The sequence below is a fragment of the Lonchura striata genome, chromosome 18 (assembly GCF_046129695.1).
Source record: "Lonchura striata isolate bLonStr1 chromosome 18, bLonStr1.mat, whole genome shotgun sequence".
NCBI classification, from domain to species: domain Eukaryota; kingdom Metazoa; phylum Chordata; class Aves; order Passeriformes; family Estrildidae; genus Lonchura; species Lonchura striata.
In genome coordinates, this window is record NC_134620.1 from 7,297,142 (window position 1) to 7,320,937 (window position 23,796).

Here is a 23,796-nt window from a genome sequence, read left to right on the forward strand (position 1 = left end):
TTGTGTGGAGCTGTATCTAACCACTGCAGTACTGGGTGCCGCATTGCAACATCTCATTGTACAAATATATAATACTCTCTCCTTTCCTTCCATGGGCTCACGTGTGAGCATGTCTGGTCATCTGCTCAAGTACAGTTTGTGTCATCTATTCTCAGGGTCCTGTGGTCAAGATGACCCCGAGATTGTAAAAAGTCTTTTTCTCCCAGCCCCACAGCCAAAGAAGTCCAGATGTGTCGATTTTGCTTCTCAAGGTTGTTTATTTTATCTATAACATTCTTTCTCTGACCTGCTAAGCTCTGTCTAGCAAGGTGGATCATCGCATTCTGCCTCCCTCTAGGGTGGTGTTCACATTTTATACTATAACTATGTGTACTTTATTTACGATTAATTCCCAGTACCTATCACCTATGTTAGACAGTGTCTCTAAACCAATAAAAAGTGTCACCATCACAGTGAAAGATGGAGGACAAGAAGAAGAAGGACAAGACACACCCAAATTCCTCCATCTTGCCTCCTGAACCCCATTCTAAAAAATGCCAAAATTCTACTTTGTCACCCTGTGTTACATTAACTCAAACTCTTGTGACCTGTAAATCTTCACACAAAGTTGGCAGTTTTTTTCACAGGCTAAAATCGAAGTCACAGGTGTTTTTGACTTCATGCCAAGGTCTCCAAGCCCCCTGCCAGGGTCTCGAGACAGGGCAGCCAGAGGGATGTCCTGGGTTTCCACAATCCATAGTCCCAAAACTGTTTCAGCACTAATTGTGGTCAGATGGGAGGTGCAAAGGCTGCTGCATTTCAACACAGAATGTGCGGAATGTGACCTGACATGGGATGCACTGGCAGCAGAGAGGAAAAACTAGTCTCTAGAAAGGTAATTTACATCTTTGCTGTTTTAGTTGGCACATTGTGTGCATTTACTGAACCAGAGAACACAGCCCAAGTACCACAGTACCAAGCCTTTTCCTCTGATCAAATGTTTGTTTATACACTTACAGCTCAAACATGAACTATGTTTTACAGTACTGCTTAGAAGATCCAGCCATACGTAGAAGATTGTTTTCCTGTAGTTCTTTTAGTTGTTTTGGGTAAAAGCAGGTTGGAGCAAATAGATTCTTTTCATGAAGAACTTCAGGATTGTTTTAAAAATCAAGTTGATGTGGTGCCTCGGAGTCATAGGTCTTGACATAAACTACGACAGCTTCCAGGGTGCTTGTACTGATTCAGTTGTTCAAGTCCTCTCTTAGCTGTAGCCTGTTTGTACACCAGCTGCTCTGAACATACCTGTGTGCCCAGCTGGTTGCTGCTGCCGCCTGGGATTTCTGTGATGCTTGGAGATGATTCTGGAAGTGTGGGAAACTTGTCACTGGTCATTCTCCATGGCTTCCCAGCTGAATTGGGAATGCTTTCCTCTTCCTCCAAGCATGGCTTTTACTTTTGTTATTTACAGACAAACTTTTGGTTGTAAAATCTCTTTGCACCCTTGCCATTTGCATGTATCTCCATGCGTGATTGTCAGGGTAATCTTCATTGTGTGATTCTTCATCATCTAATGTAGAGTAAGTTATTTAGGATAGAAAAGCCACTTACCTGTGTCAGTACTCACCTTGAGTACTGTGTACAGTTTTGGGCACCACATATAAAAAATGCATTAAGCTATTAGAAAGCATCCAAAGAAGAGCCACAAGGATGGGGAAGGGTTTGGAGGGGAAGTTATAGGAGGGGTAGACGATGCTGTCAGGCACATGGTGAGATTTTTGGGGTGATTCTGATGATCTCTTCCAACTGAGGTTATTCTAGGATTCCATGAGCGCTGAGCGCGGGAAGGGCTCAGTGAAGAGGCATCCCTGGGGAACACCTTCCTGCTGCTTTCAGCCCTTCTCTGCTGGCAGAGGGTGTGTGGAAGGAGAGCACCGGGCGCTGCGCTGGGCAGAAAGCGGCGCGGCCGTCCCGTCCCGCCCGGTCCCGCCCCGCCCCGTCGTGCCCGGTCCCGGTCCCGGTCCCGGTCCCGGTCCCGGTCCCGGTCCCGGTCCCGGTCCCGGTCCCGCCCGGTCCCGCCCCGTCCTGTCCCGCCCCTCCCCGTCGTGCCCCGCCCGGTCCCGGTCCCGATCCCAGTCCCGGTCCCGCCCCGTCCCGCCCCGTCCTGTCCCGCCCCGCCCCGTCGTGCCCCGCCCGGTCCCGGCCCCGGTCCCGGTCCCGGTCCCGATCCCAGTCCCAGTCCCGGTCCCGGTCCCGGTCCCGGTCCCGCCCCGTCCTGTCCCGCCCCGCCCCGCCCCGCCCCGTCCTGTCCCGCCCCTCCCCGTCGTGCCCCGCCCGGTCCCGGCCCCGGTCCCTGTCCGGTCCCGCCCCGCCCCGCCCCGGTCCCGCCCCGGCCCCGCGCTCCCTTAAAGGGGCCGGCACCGCTCCACCGGCCCCGCCCCGCCCCTCCCGGCCGGGCAGCGCCGCCATGGCGCTGGAAGTGGGGCCGTGCGCGGCTCCCCTGAGCTCCTTCCTGAGGGACTTCCCGGCGCCGCTGGGCCCGGGGGAGCCGCTGCCGTGGAGCTCCGCGGGGAGCGGCGCCCTGAGCAGGGCCGAGGTGCCGGGCGCGCTGGCCGAGCGAGCGAGGAGCCTCCTGGGCAGCAGGTGAGGGGCCGCGGCTGGAGGCGGGCTCCGGCCGGGCCGGCCCGCTGTGGGGCGCGGGCCGCCCGGCTCCGGGGCCGCGGCAGGTGCAGGCGCGGGAGGCGCTTCCTCCAGACGCGGGGCCCGCCGGGGCGGGGGAGAGCCCTCAGCGTCTCCAGGGAACTGGAGGTTTGGAGGTTTATTTTTTATCATTCCTCCTTCTAAATTACTTTTAGCGACTGTTAATAGCATGCTTCTATTCAGGCCATAGGCCTTCGGCCCCGTGCCTTCATAGTATTGTTTGTGTGTGCTTTTCTAAGGTATTTCTCTCCCGCTGTCGGTGCGGGTTCAGCTACGAGTGTGCAATTGGCGCGCCAGCAGTGCGAGCTCGGGTCCCGTGGAGCAGCTGCAGGTCCGGGAGGGAAGCAGTCCGTGCGGAGCCCCGCAGGGTGCCGCGGGTGGTCAGCTCCCCAGCCCTCCCCACTGGGACGTGCTGGTCTGGGGTTCTCAAGCTGATGTTTTCTTAAAACTTCAGGAGCCTAGTCACACCACTGCTGGAACAGACAGCTGCTCATCAGTGATGCTTCTCTCATCCCCTGTCTGCATCCTAATAAACATCCTGAACAGTTTAGACTTCCTCTTTAATGCTGCTAAGAATTTGAATGTGGCTTAAGTCTCCTGGCACTTTAGTACTTCATTGAGAACAGGTTATCTGCCACCAATTTCTTCTGATACTCCACTCTCTTACTGTGCTTTGGCAGTAGGGCCTGTGCACTCCAGCTGTTAGAAAGTTCCTACCACAATCTGCTTCACTAACCTGCTTTTAGGAGTCCAGAATAGTGATTGTGGATGGTCTCAAAGAACAGGAGTGGTGATCAGACTGTGCTGTGGTACTGGAGCATGGAGGAGTCTGGTTCTGGCTGAATGTTACCTGGTTACTAGAGGAATTTGATAGATAGTAAACATGGTTTGAATTAATTGCCTTTTTAACTATCATCCAGTGAGTTTATGAGCACCAAATAAATTTGTTGTTGTTGTTGAAATTGTCTAAGTGATTTTTAGTTATGTAAATTGTCTGGGGAATTTGCCTTAAAAATCAAGTCACTCGTATATATTACAGAGATGATTGTGGACATAATATCACTCACTTAAATGGTATGCCTAAATATGAAGATGAAAAATGTATACCAAAGAAATACAATTTCTTAGTCTGTAGTGTAAAAAGGCATAGATAATCATTGCATTTTTTACTTGTGCTTTGACTAAATTGCTCTTGAACAAAACACAGCTGGGTTTTGTTCCACAGTGAGATTGCAAATTCATCACATGCATTAAATCTTTGAACTCTATGGAGCAAGAGCGGTTCTGGGTGAATGCTTTAAAGAACAAGGTAATGCCAGTCTTGAACAAATACTTATCACATGGCACCCACTCTGCCACGTGGGCCAGGCTGGTGCTCTCTCCAGTTGATTTAGAGAGGAAGGTATGAGGCTATAGAGTTATGGGATGTGTTACTCAAACTGCAGTGCTTTAAAATCAGTATTTCTGAGCTGCATATCTGCTGACATTCTGTTCTTGTGTATTGGGCACGGTAACAAGTGGAAATAGAAGAGGAATGATGGTTTTGCAATGCTTTCACCTCACCTGTCACTCCTGGTGTTTACACAGAGAGGAGCTTGCCAGTGTCAGAAGCTTCATTTTTTGCATACCTGCCCTGCAGCCAGTTCTGCCTCCACAGCCTCTCTGGTGGAGCTGCCCAAGTCCTGAGCTGGCAATTTAAAAAAAAAAAAAAAAAAAAAGTAGATTGCTGCATTTTAATTCTGCTTTACTTTCTTTTGCTCCCTTTCCCTTCCTTATCAATTCTTCTTTTCACAAAATGCTTGTGGAAAACAGAAATAGGTAAGAAAAGTGTTTTTATGAATTCTCATGGCTGGCTGCAGGCAGCTGTGTGTTTGGGCAAAGCTGTGAGTTTGGGTGTAATGTAGTGTACCTGAAGTGTCAAATGTAGGGATCCCTGCAGAATTATAGCTTAGTTTTGGACTCCTAAGAGAAACCTCACTTTGCAGTTGCAAAAAGGCTGCATTTTCCTGTTGGGTAGCCTAAGTTCTTGCATGTGGAGAAGAAGACTGATACAGCCCAAGGCCAAGACAGGAACCTTGTGTTTTGAAATTGAAGGCCTTCTTCTTGTAATCTCTGTAATTAGGAACTTAAACTGAAGCCTCTGATTGTGTGAGAAATGGCCAACTTTACTCTTTTTTTCTCCATATTTGCTATTGTGGGTCAATTCAAAATGCAGCTTTGAAGGCTGAATAAACTTTTTTGTTGATGCGACTCCTCAATAAAATAGATGAGGGAATAGTAAGAAAATAAGAGAAAGAAGGATGTTAAATATTTTAAAAAATGGTAAAATAAGAGTGAGGACTGACCTTAGAAGACACTTTAATGTTTGTACAGAAGTTGTTGAAGATGCAGAAGGGGTGCCAGATTAGTGACTGTGCAGGAGGTCACTGCTGTTGAGATCCAGTGATCTGCAGGCTGTCATGGCAGCATCCCGAACACAGGGAGAGCAGCTCGGTTAAAAACACACACCCTCAAATATCACTGTGTTATTCTACATAGTTTAACAGTCTGAAGGTGTTATTGGATGTACTTTGCTAACCTGACTTCTGATATTGTTGCTTGATCTCTATTTGCTGAGTGTGAGATTTCTCTAACACTCCAGCATCACAGAATGTATTTTACATGGTGATTAGTACTGCTGAAGGATTTCTATGTAGATCAAAGTGTTATTGGGAAGCAAGTTTGACACTCAGTTCTGCTGTTCCTGCTTTTCATTTCTGTGTTTTCAGGTACTTCATTCCCATGTGCACAGATGTTTGGGTCATGCCAATCAAGGTCCATAGCCAATAAAGCCCAGCAATATCCTTGGCTCATGAGGCAACGTATGGTGATTAGCTTGGTCTCTCAGTTGCTTGGAGGCACAAACCTTTGTGCCTTTGCAATGAGGAACATTGTTCCTCTACTGCTGATCAGGATTTCTGTTGAGAAGAGAATGGGCAAGAAATAATTTTGGTTGGGTCCAACAAGAAGTTGCTGAATGCTGTTGCTTCTCCGAGGCTGCACACATCTTTTTACATGGAAGCAGCTGGATATGTTAGGCTAATCCCTGAACGACCTAATCTAAAATGAATTATTTTAACAAATTTCTGCAAATGTAGATACCATAGCGAAACACCAGCTAAAACAGCAAACCATTATGCTCTCTGGTGGGCCTTGCCCCTAAATCACTAATCTGGTAAAGCTTTGCAGATATTTCTACTTTGAATAGTTCATTTAAATCAATGGAACTGCCTGTTGCTAACTGCAGCTAAACACATAACATTTTGAAGAATCAGAGCAGGCTTAAGTAATCTTGTTTTGCAGAAGTTTAATTAACGTACTCTTTTTGGTAATAGCTGTGTTCTGATAGTCTGTGAAAATAGGTGAATGTGAATGAAGTGACCCGTAGTTACTTCCCAAGGTTTAGAAATTAACCTGAAATATTCCTGACTTTCACTGCAACAGAACATGAGATGAAGTCAGACCCCCAGATATAGAAATTTTGTCTTCCCCTCGATAGGAGCTGAAATTTGTATGGTCATCCTGTGACATATCTGAAGAACAATGTGAAATTGCTGCAGCCTTCCTGTTGGAGGAGATTTACTACAATAACAGTTGAGAGACTTGGGCTTCCTGTTCTGCCCCCTCCCAAGCCATCTGCTGTTGCCTCGGCATCCTGTTTTGTGTTCTTTGTGCTTTACGCTGTAGTGCTCACACCAAGGTGTGGCCCTGGTATCTTTATTTCCAGCATTCCCTTCTTTTAGAGTAGTTCAGCAGTTCTGGTATTTTCATGTCTAATGTGATTTAAGTATGAGCAGGGGGAAAAGAAAATCTTATCTTGCTTCTGGTTTCCCAATCTCTTCTTAAAACGCTCTTTAGTCTCTTCCTCTGTGAAAACTTTCTACTGTCACCTCTGCTTTTAATAAATTCTCTAAAACTTACTTCCTTATTCCTAATTTGAACCATTTGATGTAATGCTGGTACTTTTCCATGTTTGGGAACACGTTTGCATATTTTGCTCTCATAACCTGTGCGAATCACCCTTTCTGTTGTTGTTTCAGGATAAATACTCAATTTTGAAGCAACATGTTTAGGGTTTAATTGAAAAGTGGCTTTTATGGAATTAAGCCTCTCCTGTTCTGCTGTGGGGTTTTTCTTCCTGCTGAGAATAAAATGGAAGTAGCAGGTGACTCTTCACTGCACATTTTTTATAAAAACTGTTCAGTAATGACTGAAGGTCCTGAACAGATGGATTCTGGATTCTAAAGCTGCTGCTTCTGGTAGTTTCATAAGGAAAGCTGGAAAAAAACCTGCTTCATGTAACCCTAAGAGATGGAAATTCTGTGTGTGGCATTGTTTATGTATTTATTTTGATTCCCTCTTGTTCATCTCCTTTAATGACCTGATGCCATTAGCACAAGAAATAACTTCCTGTGCATTGTAGAATGTCAGATGTTCTCTCCTTAATGGATATATATTTGAACTTTTCTGGCCACCATCACCCTGGGAACTCTAGGTACTGCTCTAATAAATGCTAATGCTTAAAGCTGCTTGAGTGGAAACATTCTGATTATAAGAATAAAAAGTGAAAGGGAAATAAAAGCAGATTGGGGAGAAAATAGTGAGTACAAGCAGCTTTTGTTTATGAGGAAACTTGTGACCTGCTATTATTTTGGCAGTGTGAGAGGATCTTTCACTTGCTGGAGAGCTGCTGGCATGTGCAGTTCTGCACTAAACCTGCTGCTGATAGAGCTGCAACATGCTGGAAACACCCCGAGCCCGCAGTGGCAGAGCTGTGCTGTGTGTGGTGATCTGCTGTTCAGAGCCCACGGAGCAAATAAGGGCACCTCTTCAGATGTAAGGCAGCTGACTTATGCTAGAGCTTGTGCTTTCAGATACAGCACTTCTTTCTCCCCAGCATAGTGTGTATGCACAGGCTGAAAGGAAAAGAGGACTGCACACTGGTGCTCTGGCCTGCAGTACCACTGCTGCCTTGTTGCCATGACTTCGGTAATAATGTCTGGAAACAAAATTATATCACTTTTTGCTTTAATCTGAAAGATAAGTGCTGAATACTTGGCCAAGACAGTTGGTAATCTCTTGTGCTTTATTTGATACAAACAGATTTCCTGACAGTACTGTGGGAGAATGTGTGTATTTGAAGTGGGGCGAATATGAATTTTTCTGCTTGCAAAATAGGTACATAAAAATGCAGAAGGCTGTGTAAACATGGAGTGTTTGGCATATTCTAGGGAGTCTGTGTACCACCCTCCTAGGTGACACAGAGCTTGTTTCTCTGCTCCCAGTGCTGAGGAGCATCTTTTTGGGGTCTGCCATCTGCTGCACTACTCTGAGGCCTCAAAGTGACTGTAAGCTGGGCATGGAGCACTGCAGGAAGACTGTCAGTTGTTTTCAAGCCTTCACAAAAAGTGTAGTTGTAGCAGAGGCTCTGGCCAAGGTATGGTGGCCTGACCTTTGATGCTCTGGATGCTTTCCTGTTATCCAAAAAGCTGTTTGGTAGAGACTTCTGAATGTACCCTCTTAAACTGGAGAGGAAGAAGAGGTGGGAACATCTTTGAACTGGTGACTTGTTTGCAACACTTGTTGCAAGTTTACTGGGGGTTTAATGACCCAAATAAAAAACTAATAAGTTATCTTACTGTGTTTCTGCTTCCCAAAAGAATATGTATATATTTTGGTGCTTTTCTTTCTGAAGACTGGTACTAAAAGGGTCAGCAACAGTCTTATGATTGATCTGACATATGTGATTACACTGAGGCTGTGGCGGTGCGACAGCTAGTCTTTTGAAATAAAAAAAAAATAGATAACTAAATTGTATTGCAGAAGAGAAACAAGGTGAACAAGAGAAGTAAGTTCTGTTCTGTAATTATGCCAAATCTAAAGTATGCAATGCATCATAATTGCATTCTGCTTCTGTCTGTAACTTTATTTTGGCCCAGAGGTATGTGTATCAACAGGAGCTTTGCATAGCTCCTTTTACCAGTACTGAGTGTGTCCAGTAGTCCAGAATCTTTCAAGGAGGAGGGTGGCATATAAATTTAAGTGTGGTCTTTATTAGTATAAGTATTGCTTTACTACTCAACTTGCCTCTTCTGTCTGTACTCAGGTTTTTGAAACAAGTCTTGTTTTTTACTGTGAGTAGCTGAGGATGTGAGCTCCATGCTCCAGCCACTGTTCATCTGACTTCAGCTGCTGGTGAAGTTACGATGCCTTGTCTGCACTGTTATGACATGCTTTAATTCTTTTAAAATATTTTTTACTGTGGTCAGAACACACCCTTTTATGTTAGCAAGGAAATAGCCTGCAGCAAAGAAATTCAAGGCTTGTTTACTACTAGCCTGTGTGTGCTGAGGCTGAGTGTTTAGTGTTGCGTGTCAGAAATGGAGCTGAAGTGTTTCTTCTATGATTCCCCTCAAGTGGCATCCTATGCATGTAACACACCCCACCAGCTTTCCTCTTCTTCCCAGTACAGTTGGTTTTCCACTTAGGAAACAGCTACAGTGTTCCTTCTGATTCATGGAGATTAAATCATGCTTGGTTCAGCTCATCACCAGGGTGTCTTGGACTTCTTTGAAAGGAAGATTTTAACAATAAGTGACATTCTTCTTTGCTTACAGGAAAGGTTTGAAGTCTGCAATGGTAATTGCAGTGGGTTACTTTTGCACTGGTTGCCATAGGTACTGTGTCTGTTTCCAGATACTCTCCAGCCAAGTGAGACCTTGTAGCTCTCAACTAAAGCAGCACTTCTTGCTCTTTTTTAATGACACATTTTGTTAACTCTTAAAGTCTCTTATTTAGAAGGTGAACTTAGGACTAGTAAATGTTGAACCTGAATGAAGGATGCCATTCCTCGGAGCTCCATTTACTTGAGCTCAAGTGAAAACCAGTCTTGCCAATATGGTAATGATATAGTAAAGATTTAATAGCGTGATCACAAATATTTTCTGTTCAGAACTGAGTTTGAACTAAATAGGTTTGGTAATTTTTAGACTTCTGTATATTTCAGTGTGTCAGAATCAATTGTTTGATGTTGTAGCTGTCTGCATAAAAAAATCCCAATAAACAACCACTTTCTTAAAGATTTGCAGAACTATGGAGTGGGAGGAAATACATAGGAAGGAAAGCTGAATAAAGCATACCAGTAGTGAGGAATCACTGAATTTCCTTTTTTAGGAACTGGGTGGAAACTGGAAAAAGTTGAAGGATGTGACATAATTTGTAATTTTTTTCTTTGTTATAGGCATCCTGTAAGCAGAGGTTTATACATCACTTGTGCATTATAGCACTTAGTAGATTTCCTTTCGTTTAAGCTGCTTTGTTTGGACCCAGTTCAGTAATTCTGGACTCTGGAACACATAAATGTACAAAATTTAAAATCAAAGTATTAAGCCCTTTTCTCATGGTGAGCTGTGAACCCAGGCTAGATATTATTTTTTTCTCCAGCACAGCAGAGAAATTCTGAAGATATCTGAAGCTGTGGCTCTCAATGTGCAGCTAAATGCATCTCTGTTAATGCTTCTTGTCTCTATTCTTGGAGCTGAAACATGCTGTGACTAAAGCTTCTGAATTTCAGCAGTGTCAACAACACATCTGACATTGTTTGTGGACCTTATATTTTCATAGTCCTTTCTTTTTCTTTTACATGAACAACAACAGGAAGAAGGATTTTGGAGGGCAGGGGTGCCATATCTGTTTTGGATGTATTTTTTGCCTGACCTTTTAAAATGTTGTCTGTCAGAGTCATTATAAGCAAGCATTGTTGCTTTAACTGAGGTAAGAAAGGAACTAACTCCCCTAAACATATCAGCCTTAAAAAAGAAATAAAAAGCCACATTCTGTTTTCCCTTGATGTGACATGACTGCAGCTAGCACTGAAAGGGCTACAAACACGTTGCCATCTATTTGAAGTACCGAAATAACTCATTAAATTGGGCTGTCAGTGCCACAGAATGCATGGCATAAAGCAGGCCTGTGTTGGAGCCTGCTGACTGACACAATGCTTTCTGTTTGCTGCCACGGGAGGTACTCATACATGGCTGTGAGGATGTGACAAGGCTCCTCTTTCAGGAGCACAATGGCAAAATGCATTTCAGCTTGTTGTCACTGGGATCTAAACCCCCGCAGCCTTCCCCTGCCTGCCCTTCTGTACACACAGACCACTCATTGCTGAGCAACATCACAGACCAAATGCTTCCACCATTTCATACTCCCCAGCAAACCAGTTTCATGCAGAACTTTCTAAATGTTTCCTGGGTAAACAAAGTCTTGTCCTTGACTTGCTCCTTAATGTGGTATTTGCTTTGGTTGGGTAATTCAATACCTTGTGGGAATCAAAAGCTCCATGAACAATGGATAAAGTGCTTTTTTATGGATGTTGATGCTTATTCTTCATTGTGCTCATAGAAAATGGCTGGAACATGTGTTGTGTGTAGTTGTTAGTGCTTGCCATGAGACTGTAGTGACTATAGGAGTTATTTTATAGTAGCCTCCTTTTGGAGTTGGATGGGATTTATTTGTTTACAGATTCAAAAACATTATAGCAAGTGTGTGCTTCTTATAAATCGTGTGGCTTGAATAAAGCATGTGGTGAGCAGACCATGTAGCATTATTGTGTTCTAGATGCTTACCTAAAGGTTTTGTCTAAATAATGGATCTTGGAGCCTCTTCTCATCCTAGTCCCCAGTCTCAACTCTTTGCACCTTTTACCTGGGTGGTTTCTTTGGAAAACTTCCAGTCAGAATAAACTGAATAAGGGCTGTAGGTTAGCATTAAGCATGACTTCTTGTGAAAGGAGGGAGAGTTCAAGTAACTTTTTTAGAGATTTATATCTACCACAGTGCTGAGATCTTGATGCTGTCTGTGGTGATATTGTTGACTGCAAATAAGAAATGCTGTATAGTGAGTGGAAACAAAATGTGTGTGTTCAGGGACTAGAACTGAAGGTAGCAGTTCCCATCTGAGAGCTCAAGAGAAAGAGGTACCATCTGTGACTGGAGTGTGAGGCAACAGTTTGAAAATATGATTCATACACGTCTTCCTCTTTACATTCTTGAGAAAGCAGTTGTCTGACTGAGCCTCTTACTAAAGATTTGTGTGAATAAATATTGAACATAAGGTTTGCTCTACTAGTCTACTAATGAAGTTTGTATTATTGTGTGTAATAGTTTCTAAGTCTGAGGTCACCTGCTATACCCTGCGAGGTTGTAGCTCAGTTTAAACTAATGCAGTCTATTTTGCTTCCCCTTCCTTTTCTTACCAGCAGAGATGTTTCACCACTTCTTGCAGCATCACTGATCCATGCTGCAGTTGATGAAGTTCTCCAAACAGACTTGACTGAATTTAAGCTGCAAAATGTGGAAATGGAGGGAGAAGGAGATGAGGAAAGGTTCACCTGTAAGTATACTTTTTTTTCTGTCTGTGGTTTTCCCAGAAGCTGTCTTTCAGAAGAGTTCAGTGTTTTGAAATGTTTCCCAGGTTTATTTGGTTAGGCTGCCTGGCAAGCAGCAGTGAATGGAACTTTATTTGCTTTTGCTGTGTATCTGTGGGATGAAAGGAAGCTGTGCTAGTTTTGTGGGCAACATGCAAACACAGTGTCTGGAGCCCTGACTGATCCTGTGCATTGGCTTTCTGAAAGGGAAGAGTATGTCCTTTTCCTTTTGGCAGAGTGACCTTAGCTAATTATTCCCGTGTTTTGACATTGATATCACCACAGTTGTTCTACAGCCAGACCAACACCTTCAATTCATCCATATAAACCATCTTGCTTTTGTCTTGGCAACCAGATTCAGGCTTCTTGACACCTTAAACATCCTGAAACTCCAGAACTTTCTTTTGACAAGTTGCTTGATAGTATGTGTCTTTATCAATTACTTCTTCTCTTCCCACTCTCCTCTATAAAGGTGAGATCATGAGGGAAGGAGAGCTTTGCAGGTCTTCTACCAGATGCCTGCATTTTTTCCTGAGTGAACTGGAGAGTGAACAGACCTTGGTGACTGAGTACTGGTTTTGTGCCTTGTGTGACAGATGGTCCCTCCTGCATTTACCTACTGAAGTGTTTAACATTAGACTTCACCAAACCTTCAGTCCCAGTGCCAAGAATTTAAATGGAGCAGGATGCAGGCAGAGCAGAAGATTAAAATGGAGAAGAGATGTCTTAGGCAAACCAGTTTGTTCTGTAAGAGGAAATACTCACCTTTCCATTTACCTGGGATGGGTTGAAAGGCAGTTTGGTGTGCCCTAAACAGAGCAGTGCAGTGGCCAGGAAATGACACTTCCCAGAAGCCTCTTTCAGCATTCATGTCCAAGTCTGAAACAGCAGGAGGGGGAACTCAGTTAATTAAGTCATGCTGCACCTTGATTATGTCATCCCTTGCCCTAGTGCTTGTGGCCTTCACTCACTACAGCTAACCTGGCCTGGGGCAGGATTCTGCCTTGAGGGGGAGCTGGCAAATATGATTTCAGTGTGACCAGATCACTGTAGCCTCTACAGGAAAGTTAAAAGCAGCATATTGTAACTCACCTAGGATAATTACATAGGTTTGCACAAGGCAGTTGGAAACTATTATCAGAGCACCCAGCAGACACTGTGCTGCGGACTCTTCGTTGTCTCCCAAGTAATTATCTTTGAGGTGAACTATAGCAGTAATAGAAGACATGAACTGTTATACATTTGTGAGCCTAGGACTGTCATCTGTAGTTCTGTGTCTTGTGTAAAACTTGGGCCACAAACCAAAATGAACCCTATCTGAATAATAAAGAAATAATGTTTAGAAACAAGGAGTAATGAAGAACTTGACAGGACGTGGACATTTTCTTGGTCTCAAGCACCTGATGCCTCTGGTTACTTTCTACTGGGGACATTTGTAGAATATTCAGGCTGCTGTTTTACTCTGAAGGCCATAAAGATAGGACTGGAGTCTACTTCTAAGATAGTGCAGGCAAAGTTGGAAAATCCTTGGATGAGTTTTATGTTGAACTAGTTAACATTCTCTCTTACTATTTCTTGTTAACAAATGCTCCAGAGCCCTCCCTGTTTTGATGGTTGAAGCCTTCTGTAATTTCCATTTTACATATTCCTGTCTATTTTGTCTACTTGTTTTTGTGTCATCATTGCCATTTAGATCAAACCTCTGCTGACCATCTTCCCCTATCAAACAGGATGGAAACTGCTCATTGTTCAGGTACTTGCATTGCCTGATTTCAGCAAGGAACAGCTACTCTAAAAGTGTTCATTTTTCTGGCCCCTTGGACTGTATTTGTTTTCCCATATCTTGTAGCTGCTATTACATCACTTTAACTGTACAACTAGAAGGAAAGCTGTTCCTCATGCTACAGCACAGTATGGACTCTCTTCCTGCACTGCAGTAATAAATCTGCTAAAAAAAGCATTCTTGGAATGAAAGAGAAGTGATTATATAAAAGCAAGGGGGGGTGTGCACGTGTGAGTACCACTGTTTGTGGTACACTGTAGAAGCATTTCTGCTGTTAAGATACTAAATTCTTTGTCAGATGTCACAAGCTTAATATTTAAACAGCAATATGTGTCTTCTGGTCAGTATTAGTCTAGACATTTACAAATATATAAACTAACAGCTGTAGGCAAGGCTGTCAGAAATGCTGTCCTATTTAGTTATTTTGTGTATGGGATGAATTAATATCCAAAGGTTTTTATAGCTTGTCCATTAACACCTACATATTAAGCAAATCAAAAGTAATTTTGGTTAGTATGTAGTGGCTGCTAATCAAAGATGTGTGTTTAAATTTAAGCTTTCAATTCTCCAGGCCTAGAGATGCATCTGAAGCTGGCCCGTCACTACTGCTGAAGAAAAAAAAAAAAAAGCTTGAGAACCAGGGGTTATAAAAAGGAATTCTGAGGAAGTTTTAATGCTAGCAGTGTTAGCAGCAGTCAGGATAAAATAGATATAGGAAAGATAGTTTATGCTTTGCAGGTCTTTAGAGTATACACTAGCAACCAGCAAATTATTTTTGCTCTATAAGTGTTCTTTTCCAGTGTGTTTTGAAGTTAGTTTATTTAGCATTTAGGCAGATTTCCTATTCAAATAACAAAACTTTAAATTGTTACCTTTTTGGAGGGATACTGTCTTGTAAAGCTAGACACAATGCCAAGCACCAAGCCATTCAGTCTGATGAACAAGTTTGGATTAATTGATCTTTGGGATCTGTCCAGAATAGGATTTGAGTGTCTGGCTGGAGCTTTTCATGCTATGCCCAATGGGTGTTTACAGTTCTGCTCTGTAATGACAAAACTGGAAAGCAGCGGAAGTGTTTGGTCCCTGCAGCTCCTACAACCCTGAGTATTTAAAAAGATAAGGATAACAGCTTAAAATTCTAATCTGTTCAGCTCAACTATGAGTTGAGCTATTGACCTCAGCAAACATTTTCAGACTTCCTTGTTGTTTCAGTGGAAGTGGTTCAGTAGGACATAACCTGACCCAAACCCAGGCCAGTGCTTTTTTCAGCCCTTGTGTCCAAGACAACAGCAGTCTCATCTTGAAGGTTTTTCTGCCCACTTGGTGTTTCCCTTTTATTTTTCAGTATGTACAAATTCCTACTGATTGTCTTACTGATTTTACTTACGTAATAATAACATTTATGTCTAATATAGTAGACTGATTTTTTGGGTCTTTGTTATGCTCGATAAACCTCTATTCTGAAAAAGATGTAGCAAATAAAGAAGCTGCTATTATCCTCAATTTTTATTATCCACTGTTTTCCATTGCAACTTTCTCTCCACATTATTCTCAGGACCTCATTTTAATTCTTGCAGAGCCTGTAAAGGCAGGGTGCTGGATGTTTGTATGTAGCTGTAGGGAAAGAAACTTGAAGGGAAGACAGGCCAAAAGATGGGGTAGTGTAGGAAAGTGGTACAGAGCACTTAGTGTTTTGTCTCTGTGCTGTCAGTGCTGGATGGGGAGTCGCTGCAGCGCTGCTTTTTTAACAAGCTGCGGGACGTGTGCTCCGAGTGGCAGGAGCAGTTGCCACCGCTGAGGCCCCTGGCGCGCTTCCTGCTGGTGTCCATCCACGCCATCCGCAACGCACGGCGCAAGATGGAGGATCGCCACGTCCTGCTCCCGGAGTTCAACCAGCTCTTTGGTCTCTCAGTAAGTCTGGACACAACAAGGGGGGCTGGCTGGGCAGCTTTGCAGCATTGCTGCAAGCACAGGGCTCTGTGTGATGGATGATGGATGATCTGTGAATTTGTTGTTGTAAGTTATTTATCATGTCTGCACTGGAGCAAGGACTTAGTGACTCAGATTGCTGGGGGCCAGCAGCTGCCCTGATAAAGAAGTGATGCAGGGAGGATCTTGTGACTTTGGGATTCATGTCATGAGTTAAGATACGGGAAGATGGGAAGTTCACCTAGTGTTATGTTGCTGTAGTTACAATGTTCTTGTGATTGACACAACTTATATATGGATTGAGAGCAGCCCTGAGGAGCAGGACTTGGGGGTGTTTGTTGATGAGAAGCTCAATGTGACCCAGTGATGTGTGCCTGCAGCCCAGAAAGCCAAATATGTCCTAAGCTGCATCAAAAGCAGGGAAGGTAGCAGGCTGAGGGAGGGGAACCTGCCCCTCTACCCTGCTCTGGTGAGACCCCCACCTGCAAAGTTATGTCCAGCTCTGGGACTCGGTACATAAAAATGAGAAGGACCTGCTGGAGTGAGTCCAGAGGAGGCCACAAAGATAATGAGAGGGCTAGAGCACCTCTGCTGTGAAGACAGGCTGAGAGCTGAGGTTGTTCAGACTGGAGAAGAGAAGGCTCTGAGGATGCCTTATTGCAATTTCCAGTACTTAAAGAGGCTACAAGAGAGGGGCTTGGAGCAACGTGGTCTAGTGGAAGTTGTCCCTTCCTATGGCAGAGGGGCTGGAGTTATATGGTCAATAAGGTCCTTCCAACCCAAACCATTCTATGATACAGAGAACAGCAATTGTACAAGTGCAGCTCATGAAACTGCTGGAGGACTCTATAACCAGCAGTCTGCTGCTTCAATGCCAGGTTATTTTTAAGGACATTAAGTGGCTAACTGCAAACAAAAAAAAGTAATTGGTTGCAAAGTACCCATTTTATCCATTTTGTACATATGTAAATGGACTTAAATGGTCATTTGTATATAAGAAAGCCCAGAAAAAAGAAGCTTTGCTTGTTGGTACCAGTCTGAGCTATCTTGGTTTTGAACATGAATGTCTTCCTCTCTCTCCCTCCCTGCAAAAGGATGATGTTGATCGTGCTTACTTTGCGGTGTTTGATGGCCATGGTGGGGTGGATGCTGCCAATTACTCAGCAACCCACTTACACGTAAACGTTGGGTTACATGAAGAGATTGTTAAGAATCCAGCTGAGGCCTTGAAGTGCTCTTTCCAGAAGACAGATGAAATGTTTCTTTTCAAAGCCAAAAGAGAGGTGAGTGGGTAGAGATTAATTCCATTGTATTTAAATAACACTGAGAACTGTTGAACAACGTGGTATTATGCAGAAAATTCTGACAGTAAAGTTTATTTGAATCACTGGCTTCTTTATGAAATTATGCTATGTGTAAAGATTTTGTTTGAGCAAATTATTTCTTGTTTTGAGGAAAACCAGTGCTTGGGAGTTCAAGAAAAGTAATTGAAAATAAGTGCTGAAGTGATTTAAATGATTGTGACGTATCAATTATTTGAGAGAATACTGGTGCCTCCTTGTCTAAACCAGGCAACCTCTAGATGTTCTGCTGCCTTACCTCTTACCTGGAAAAGAGATTTCTTTCTTCTGATAATATGGTTGCTATCTTCCTCTTTCTTGTCTGGCCACTAGTGTCACTGGTGATTGTAAGTGAAAAATGTGTTCTGCGATTTAAAGCAGACTCCTCAGTTCGTTAAACTTATTGATTAAACTTTGAAATAAGTTGGTACAATGAACATTCTTTTTTCAGAACTACATTACACTGTTTGCGAACTCTTATTATAGCACTACTGTGGAAATACTCATTGTCAATATCTTTATTTCTGTCAGTGAGGTATGAAATAGGGACCAGCATTTCATAAGGTTTGACTCTCACTAATCTTTACAGGGGATCTAGGACAGTTAGATGTTTTTCCTTTGTTGCCATTCTCATTTAAATACCCAAGGATAAGAAGATCTGTGTGGAGCGAGATATTTGTAGTTGCTAGGGTGAAGAATGTGAAAGTGATTGGACAAACAAACAAAGTGTTTGTGGAATGTTCATTCTACTGAAATTCAGATCCTTTTGCTTTTCTACATGTCTGTTTTAAACAACAGAGCTCTTAATCTCCTAGATCAGTTTTGGAATTAATAGAAAGAGAAGGAAGAACATAAGTCATCTGCATATTAGAAAATGTGTTTATAAATTGTTTATTTCAAGTCTCTCTACTATCTTGTACTCTTTTTTCAAGTATCTGAATTAGGATTAGCATGTCTAATTTGCTGCATTTAACGTGATTAAGCCTAAGTTTTCAGTATTGCCATATATCCTAGTAGGGCTTGTTGAATCTTCACCTGACACCCCTGTTTTCCTTCTGTAGAAGCTGCGGAGTGGCACAACAGGTGTGTCTGCATTGATTGTAGGGAACAAACTGCACATAGCATGGCTGGGGGACTCTCAGGTGATGCTGGTGCAGCAAGGGAAAGCTGTGACATTAATGGAACCTCACAAACCAGAAAGAGAAGTAAGTCTGACTTGTTTTTTCCTCTTAAGTGTGTGATGTCGGATTCTCTCTTGAAACCTTTTGGAGCCAAGCCTTTATAAGTGTTTGGTGCTTTACATGATTACACATACTGCATGTTAGGATGCATGGAATTAACAATTTTTTGTTTTGCGTCCTCTCCTGTCTTGACAAGGTGATCCCTACACCTTACCTGCTTGGAAGTACTAATGGATGGTACTGAGGGTCCTGACTTCAGTTCCTGCTCAGATTATTCAAAATTTGTAGTAATTACAGCCTTCCACAGGATTTTTGTGTGTGAATTTAAATCTGCCTGTTACAAAATATCTTAGTAGCAATTTAAAATATTAGCATAATGCAAATCTTTCATTATTTGCAGTACTGTCATTGAAAAGCTAATGCTAATCTATTGGCCTAACTGGCTTAAAGTGTATTGCATTTCCTATCTGTTTTAAATAGCCAGATATTTTATTCCATGAAATTTGATGGGGACTTTGCAAGTTCAGCTAGCATTGCATGACCCTTTGCCTTTACTGCATGAATATTGGTAACAACTGAGTAGTTAAAGGAGTATCAATGCAAAGACAATTGTTACTTAGCTTAGTTATCATGTATTTCATTCTGAACATTTATATATACACCCAACTGCTGTATGGAATGGGAAGAAGTAGCAGGAAAATTTACTCATCCATATAGGAAAGCATATGATGATACAAAAGCTTGAGAATTCTGCTTTTTTATGGACAAGCCATAACAGGGATGGAAAGTAATGGTTTGTTTCCAGTAATCCTATGTGGCTGTTTCTGTGCTAGATTCTGATATGTGTGTTTGCCATATTCATTGTAGAAATACAGAAGCTGGAGCGGCAAACAAAATGCATTCCACTGTTTTTCAGGATGAGAGAACGAGGATTGAGGCTCTGGGTGGCTGTGTAACCTACATGGACTGCTGGCGGGTTAATGGTACCTTGGCTGTTTCCAGAGCAATTGGTGAGATAAACCAGAATCAGTAAACTTCAGATTAAACTTGATTGAAACACACCACCTGAGACTGTGTTTACTGTAAATGGTGTCTTGTTCAGCATCAAACAAATAGTAAACTACTTACTGTCTTTCCCATGAGGAAAAGACTTGCATGAGTTGGAGCTACATCAGTTTATTGGTTTTATCTTGAGCATAAAATGTTTTATTTTACATACTAGCCATGATAGCCCTATTTTTTTTCTACTACCAGGATCTTGCTTCCTATAAATGCCTAAAGTACTGGAATGTTTTACAGTAGTTTAACAAATATGCAGCATTTAGTTTATAAAAGTGAAGGAAGCAGTAAATGTTTGTCTAGCCTTTATGTGCTCAAATGTCTGACTTGTGAGGGGGTTTTGTCCACTTTATATGAATGTGTCTTTCTCCTGACTGTGGATCTTTCTGCTTAAGTCAAATCACTGCATTCTCCTTCAATATCCAGCAATTTAGGGCATTTTAATTGTAGTATTCTCATAATCTTATTAAGCAAGCTTACTTTGCTAATTGCCAATTAGAGCAGAAAGAGAAAAAAACCCTGAGCAATACAGTAGATAAATGTAATGTATGAGTAGGAGCAGATTAGTATGGAATTTGTATAATGCTATTTGGATCAGTAGCAACCCATGTTTGTAAGTATGTCCATGCAAAACTGATAAACTAGAGACAATGAGCAAATTCTTAGGGCATTGTGATGTATATCTGGATAGCTGAGAAAAATTTTATGGCATTCTGAAAGCTGTACAGGAGGCACACCCGCAAAATGAAGGCCTGACTATCTCCCTGCACAAATATATTTCTGAGAGAAAAAATGTAGGAATAAATTCCTCATTTTCCCTACAAAATTAAGGGAGCGTAAATTCAAGTAACTCCTTAGAAACCCACTGAATTTAGGTAGGTTCCAAGCATCTTAAAGAAACAAAAGTCTTCTGTGCTTATTCCATGGCTTTTGACTACTTTCATCCTGCATCAGATACATGATCTGGCCATCCTTGAGGATGACAAAAGCAATTGGTGGGTAAAGAAATACCTGTTTACATCTGAAGTAATCAAGCCTTTGCTTTGTATGTTTGTCTCAGGTGACATCTGCCAGAAGCCCTATGTCTCTGGTGATGCAGATGGTGATTCCTTTGAGCTGACTGGCTCAGAAGATTACCTGCTCCTTGCCTGTGATGGATTCTTTGATGCCATCAAGCCCCATGAGGTTGTAGACTTGGTGCTGGATCATTTGATGCAGACCAAAGGAGTGGGGCTCAAAGCAGCAGAGAGACTGGTGGCTGCTGCCAAGGAAAATGGATCCAGTGACAACATCACTGTTCTGGTGGTCTTCTTGAGGGATCCTCAGGACATCCTGGCAGACTGTCTCAGAGACTCCAAGAGCCCTAGGGCTGATGGTGATGCTCAGAGTTCACCCTTTGACTTCCTCAGCTGCGAGGGAAGAGCCACACAGTGACAGAATCTGTTTAGTCCAGAATGTTCAAGTTCATGTAAGAACTGCTTTCCACTGAAGAAGCCTCTAATACAATGGGCAAAATGTATCAGGAAAAAAGACAAATGGACAAATGTGGAACAGAAAGGCAAGACCCCTTTTACTGAGTTCCCATTTGTCTTTTCCTTCTCCCTTTTTTTTCCCCCATTCCCTCAAAAAACACTGAGCAGACGTGGAGATTTGTACAGCTATTTCATCTCTGGGAGCAGACTCTAAAGTGTGTCCCAGGGCTGTTGGTCATATTCCTTTGTCCTCAAGTGGTAAGAAACAATAACAGATATAAGCTAATGGATGAGAGTATGTATTTCATAAAGTCAGCGTGAAAATTTAAATTAGTGCTTTAAAAGAGCACTGTATGTTGTACTTAACTGTGATGTTACTTTGCAAGGTGGAGGGAAGAAGCTGTCCCCACCACAGAAAAGTTGCTTCCTGTGTGTGTTCTGTAGGAACAGATTTGGGGTGCAGGGACTGGGTGACACCAGTGTGCTGTGTAAGGTGCTTTTGGTTTGTGCCAAAGATAGTACAAGAATGATGTGGCCTCTTTATTCAAACAGAAACATTTAACACTTGTGTGTATGGAGAGGAGAAAATAAAACTGGATGCTCCAGAAAAGCAGAGAAACTAGTTAGAAATATCCCAGGGAAAATGATAGAAAATCAACTGCTTTCTGGGATGCTCTGGTTTATAAACTGGAATCTAATATTTAACTGCACTGAATTATTTCTCCCTAACAAACATGCTTATTGGCTATTTGGAAACCTAAAAGACCCCTCTTGTGGTATAAAGAGAGATCTTTACAGTTTGTATGCTCAAGCAGGTGAATGTCCTCTTCCTGCTACTATTTTGTCTACTATAACAAAGGAGGAATTTATTTTTCTTGTAAGCGTTTGTTAATTTTCTGAACTTTACATTTGGAGGAATGTTTTGCAGTGTTACTTTATTTTGTTGTGGTTTTTAATTTAAACTGGAATGTTAAAATGGCTCTGTCTTTATTACTTGGTGTAAAAAAACTGACTACCCTCAAGTGCCTTAAATATTTCACCCAAGGATTTCTGGCTGCCTATCATAGTCTGGTGAGCCAGTTCCTAATTTTTAAAATGTGACTTTTTGTTTTCATTGATGCACTTAAATGTTTCAGTTTGTGAATTATTTTAGTGGTAACTAGGTTTCAAGAAAACATCTTTCATTGTTGCCAAATCTTGTGTGTAGTAAAAGCTTTGCTGTGACTTACTCCCCTGCCCTGTGCAGAAAGCTCTAGAGGTTTAATCATAAAGTAACAAGCTGAGTAATTATTTAATTTAAAAAGAAGTAACTTCTGTCCTTCACCAAAAGTCTAGTAACATGAACCAGAAACTAGTTTAGTAACAACTATTTTTACTACTGGAAGGTTAATCTGGCCACACTTCATGAACCTTTTGGGTCTGAATAACTTTCTAAGGAACTGTGAAGCTCAGAGGATGAAAGAAGTGTAATGAATATGTGAGGGTGTTTGCACAACTGCTCTATTCATGGCGTGCTAGAGCCTGTGGTTGTGTTTTGTCTTGCCTGGCTAGCAGGACTCAATAAGATCTGAAGGCTCAATGGGAAATTTGTTATTAATTTCAGTGTCCAAACAAGAAGTGCTTTTCATCTGACAGCAAGATTGTATGCCACATGTAGAAGCACATGTCATTGCAATATGTCAGTCCTATTGATTAAAATATGGTGAGCATTCATGTTGTTTGGGGAGGAAGTTGAGGTAGAAAAGCTAGAATAGCTCAGAGGAAGAACAAGCAGCACTATGTCCACAGTCTCTGGATCCTTTGCTGCTGTGGGATGGTCCAGTGACCCCAAGGCTTTTGCTGGAATTGCTGTGGATGATCCTACAGTTTTTCATGTAGGAACTCCTCAGTGACTTCCTCTCTCACTACACAGCAGCTCGGACAGCAGCTGCCTTGTTTTGATGCAGGGGCTTTTCTGCTGAGAAAGTTGTAAGCAGTTTTCCACCCTACATTTTGGTGTCTCCAAGTGTATGGGGAAGGATTTCTATTATGGCAGCCTGGTGGGGTGGGCATCAGTGTTTGTAGTGAGCCTCCTTCAGTTAAGGAAGCCCTTAGAATTGTTCAGTAATCTCCTTCAATTTATCAACTTCTCTTTGATTTCTAGCCAGATAACTCGATTCCATGCTAAATCCTGATGACCACTAGTGCCTCTTGGTGTCTTAGAAATAGTTCTATTATTAATATAGTAAGAATCATGCAGAATTGATTGCTATCTGAGGGTTATCAGGAGAGGGGAAAATTATTGTATTTGTGAAGGAAGGTGTGAAATATTTGTAAGTTCATTATATGGTTTAGTTTCTGAAATTTGCCAAATTTCCTCAGAGGTGAAAGGTACCGAACAAGACAAACTCTTTGTAATGATTATTTTTTTCAACCTTTTCTGGGCAGATTTACATTACAGAGGAAAGAAATTCTTGAGTCTTTTGATGGATGCTTGCAGCTATGTAAGAATATCCTTTTTTGTTTCAAATTTGATAATTTCTGTTTTATGGGAGCTAAGTGAAGTGGGCCTTTAGAAAGATGTCTGTGGCAATCATAAAATCTAATTCTCAAGCAATGCTCTAGGGAAGAAATTCTACATTCTTAGAAGCTGTTCCCTTATATTTGCATTCATTCTGACTGACATACTGCTTCATTTCTTTGAGATGTAAATGAATAGTAATAGTCTTTGAGAAATCATAGAGATTACAGCATGGATTAAAAGTATTTCTCTATTTTTCAGATACTTCTTACTAGCTTTAAAAAGTCTGGTCAGGTCAACAGAAATTGTAATAGGTCAAAAAAGGCTGTTTGTATCCCATCACTAGAATAAGTAATTCTATGTGTCATCTACAGGAAAATCACAAAT

The 23,796-nt window shown here is 42.2% G+C and overlaps 1 protein-coding gene across 1 annotated transcript; it reads left to right on the forward strand.

Moving 5' to 3' along the window:
- Positions 1-2,425: 2,425 nt before the first annotated feature.
- On the forward strand, positions 2,426-22,104 carry PPM1F (protein phosphatase, Mg2+/Mn2+ dependent 1F). Its single transcript, XM_021549983.2, has 7 exons — positions 2,426-2,622; positions 11,981-12,111; positions 15,640-15,839; positions 16,952-17,140; positions 18,259-18,402; positions 19,295-19,388; positions 20,498-22,104. Exons 1-7 carry the CDS (start codon positions 2,447-2,449, stop codon positions 20,869-20,871), a joined length of 1,308 nt encoding a protein of 435 aa, XP_021405658.2. The 5' UTR covers positions 2,426-2,446; the 3' UTR covers positions 20,872-22,104.
- The last annotated feature ends 1,692 nt before the right edge of the window (positions 22,105-23,796 follow it).

Bases quoted from the DNA above. Each gene is read 5' to 3' on its own strand.
- PPM1F (XM_021549983.2), top strand. From the start codon at position 2,447: ATGGCGCTGGAAGTGGGGCCGTGCGCGGCTCCCCTGAGCTCCTTCCTG. The intron at 15,840-16,951 runs GTAAGTCTGGAC...TCCCTGCAAAAG, and splicing joins ACCAGCTCTTTGGTCTCTCA to GATGATGTTGATCGTGCTTA. The intron at 17,141-18,258 runs GTGAGTGGGTAG...TTCCTTCTGTAG, and splicing joins TTTTCAAAGCCAAAAGAGAG to AAGCTGCGGAGTGGCACAAC.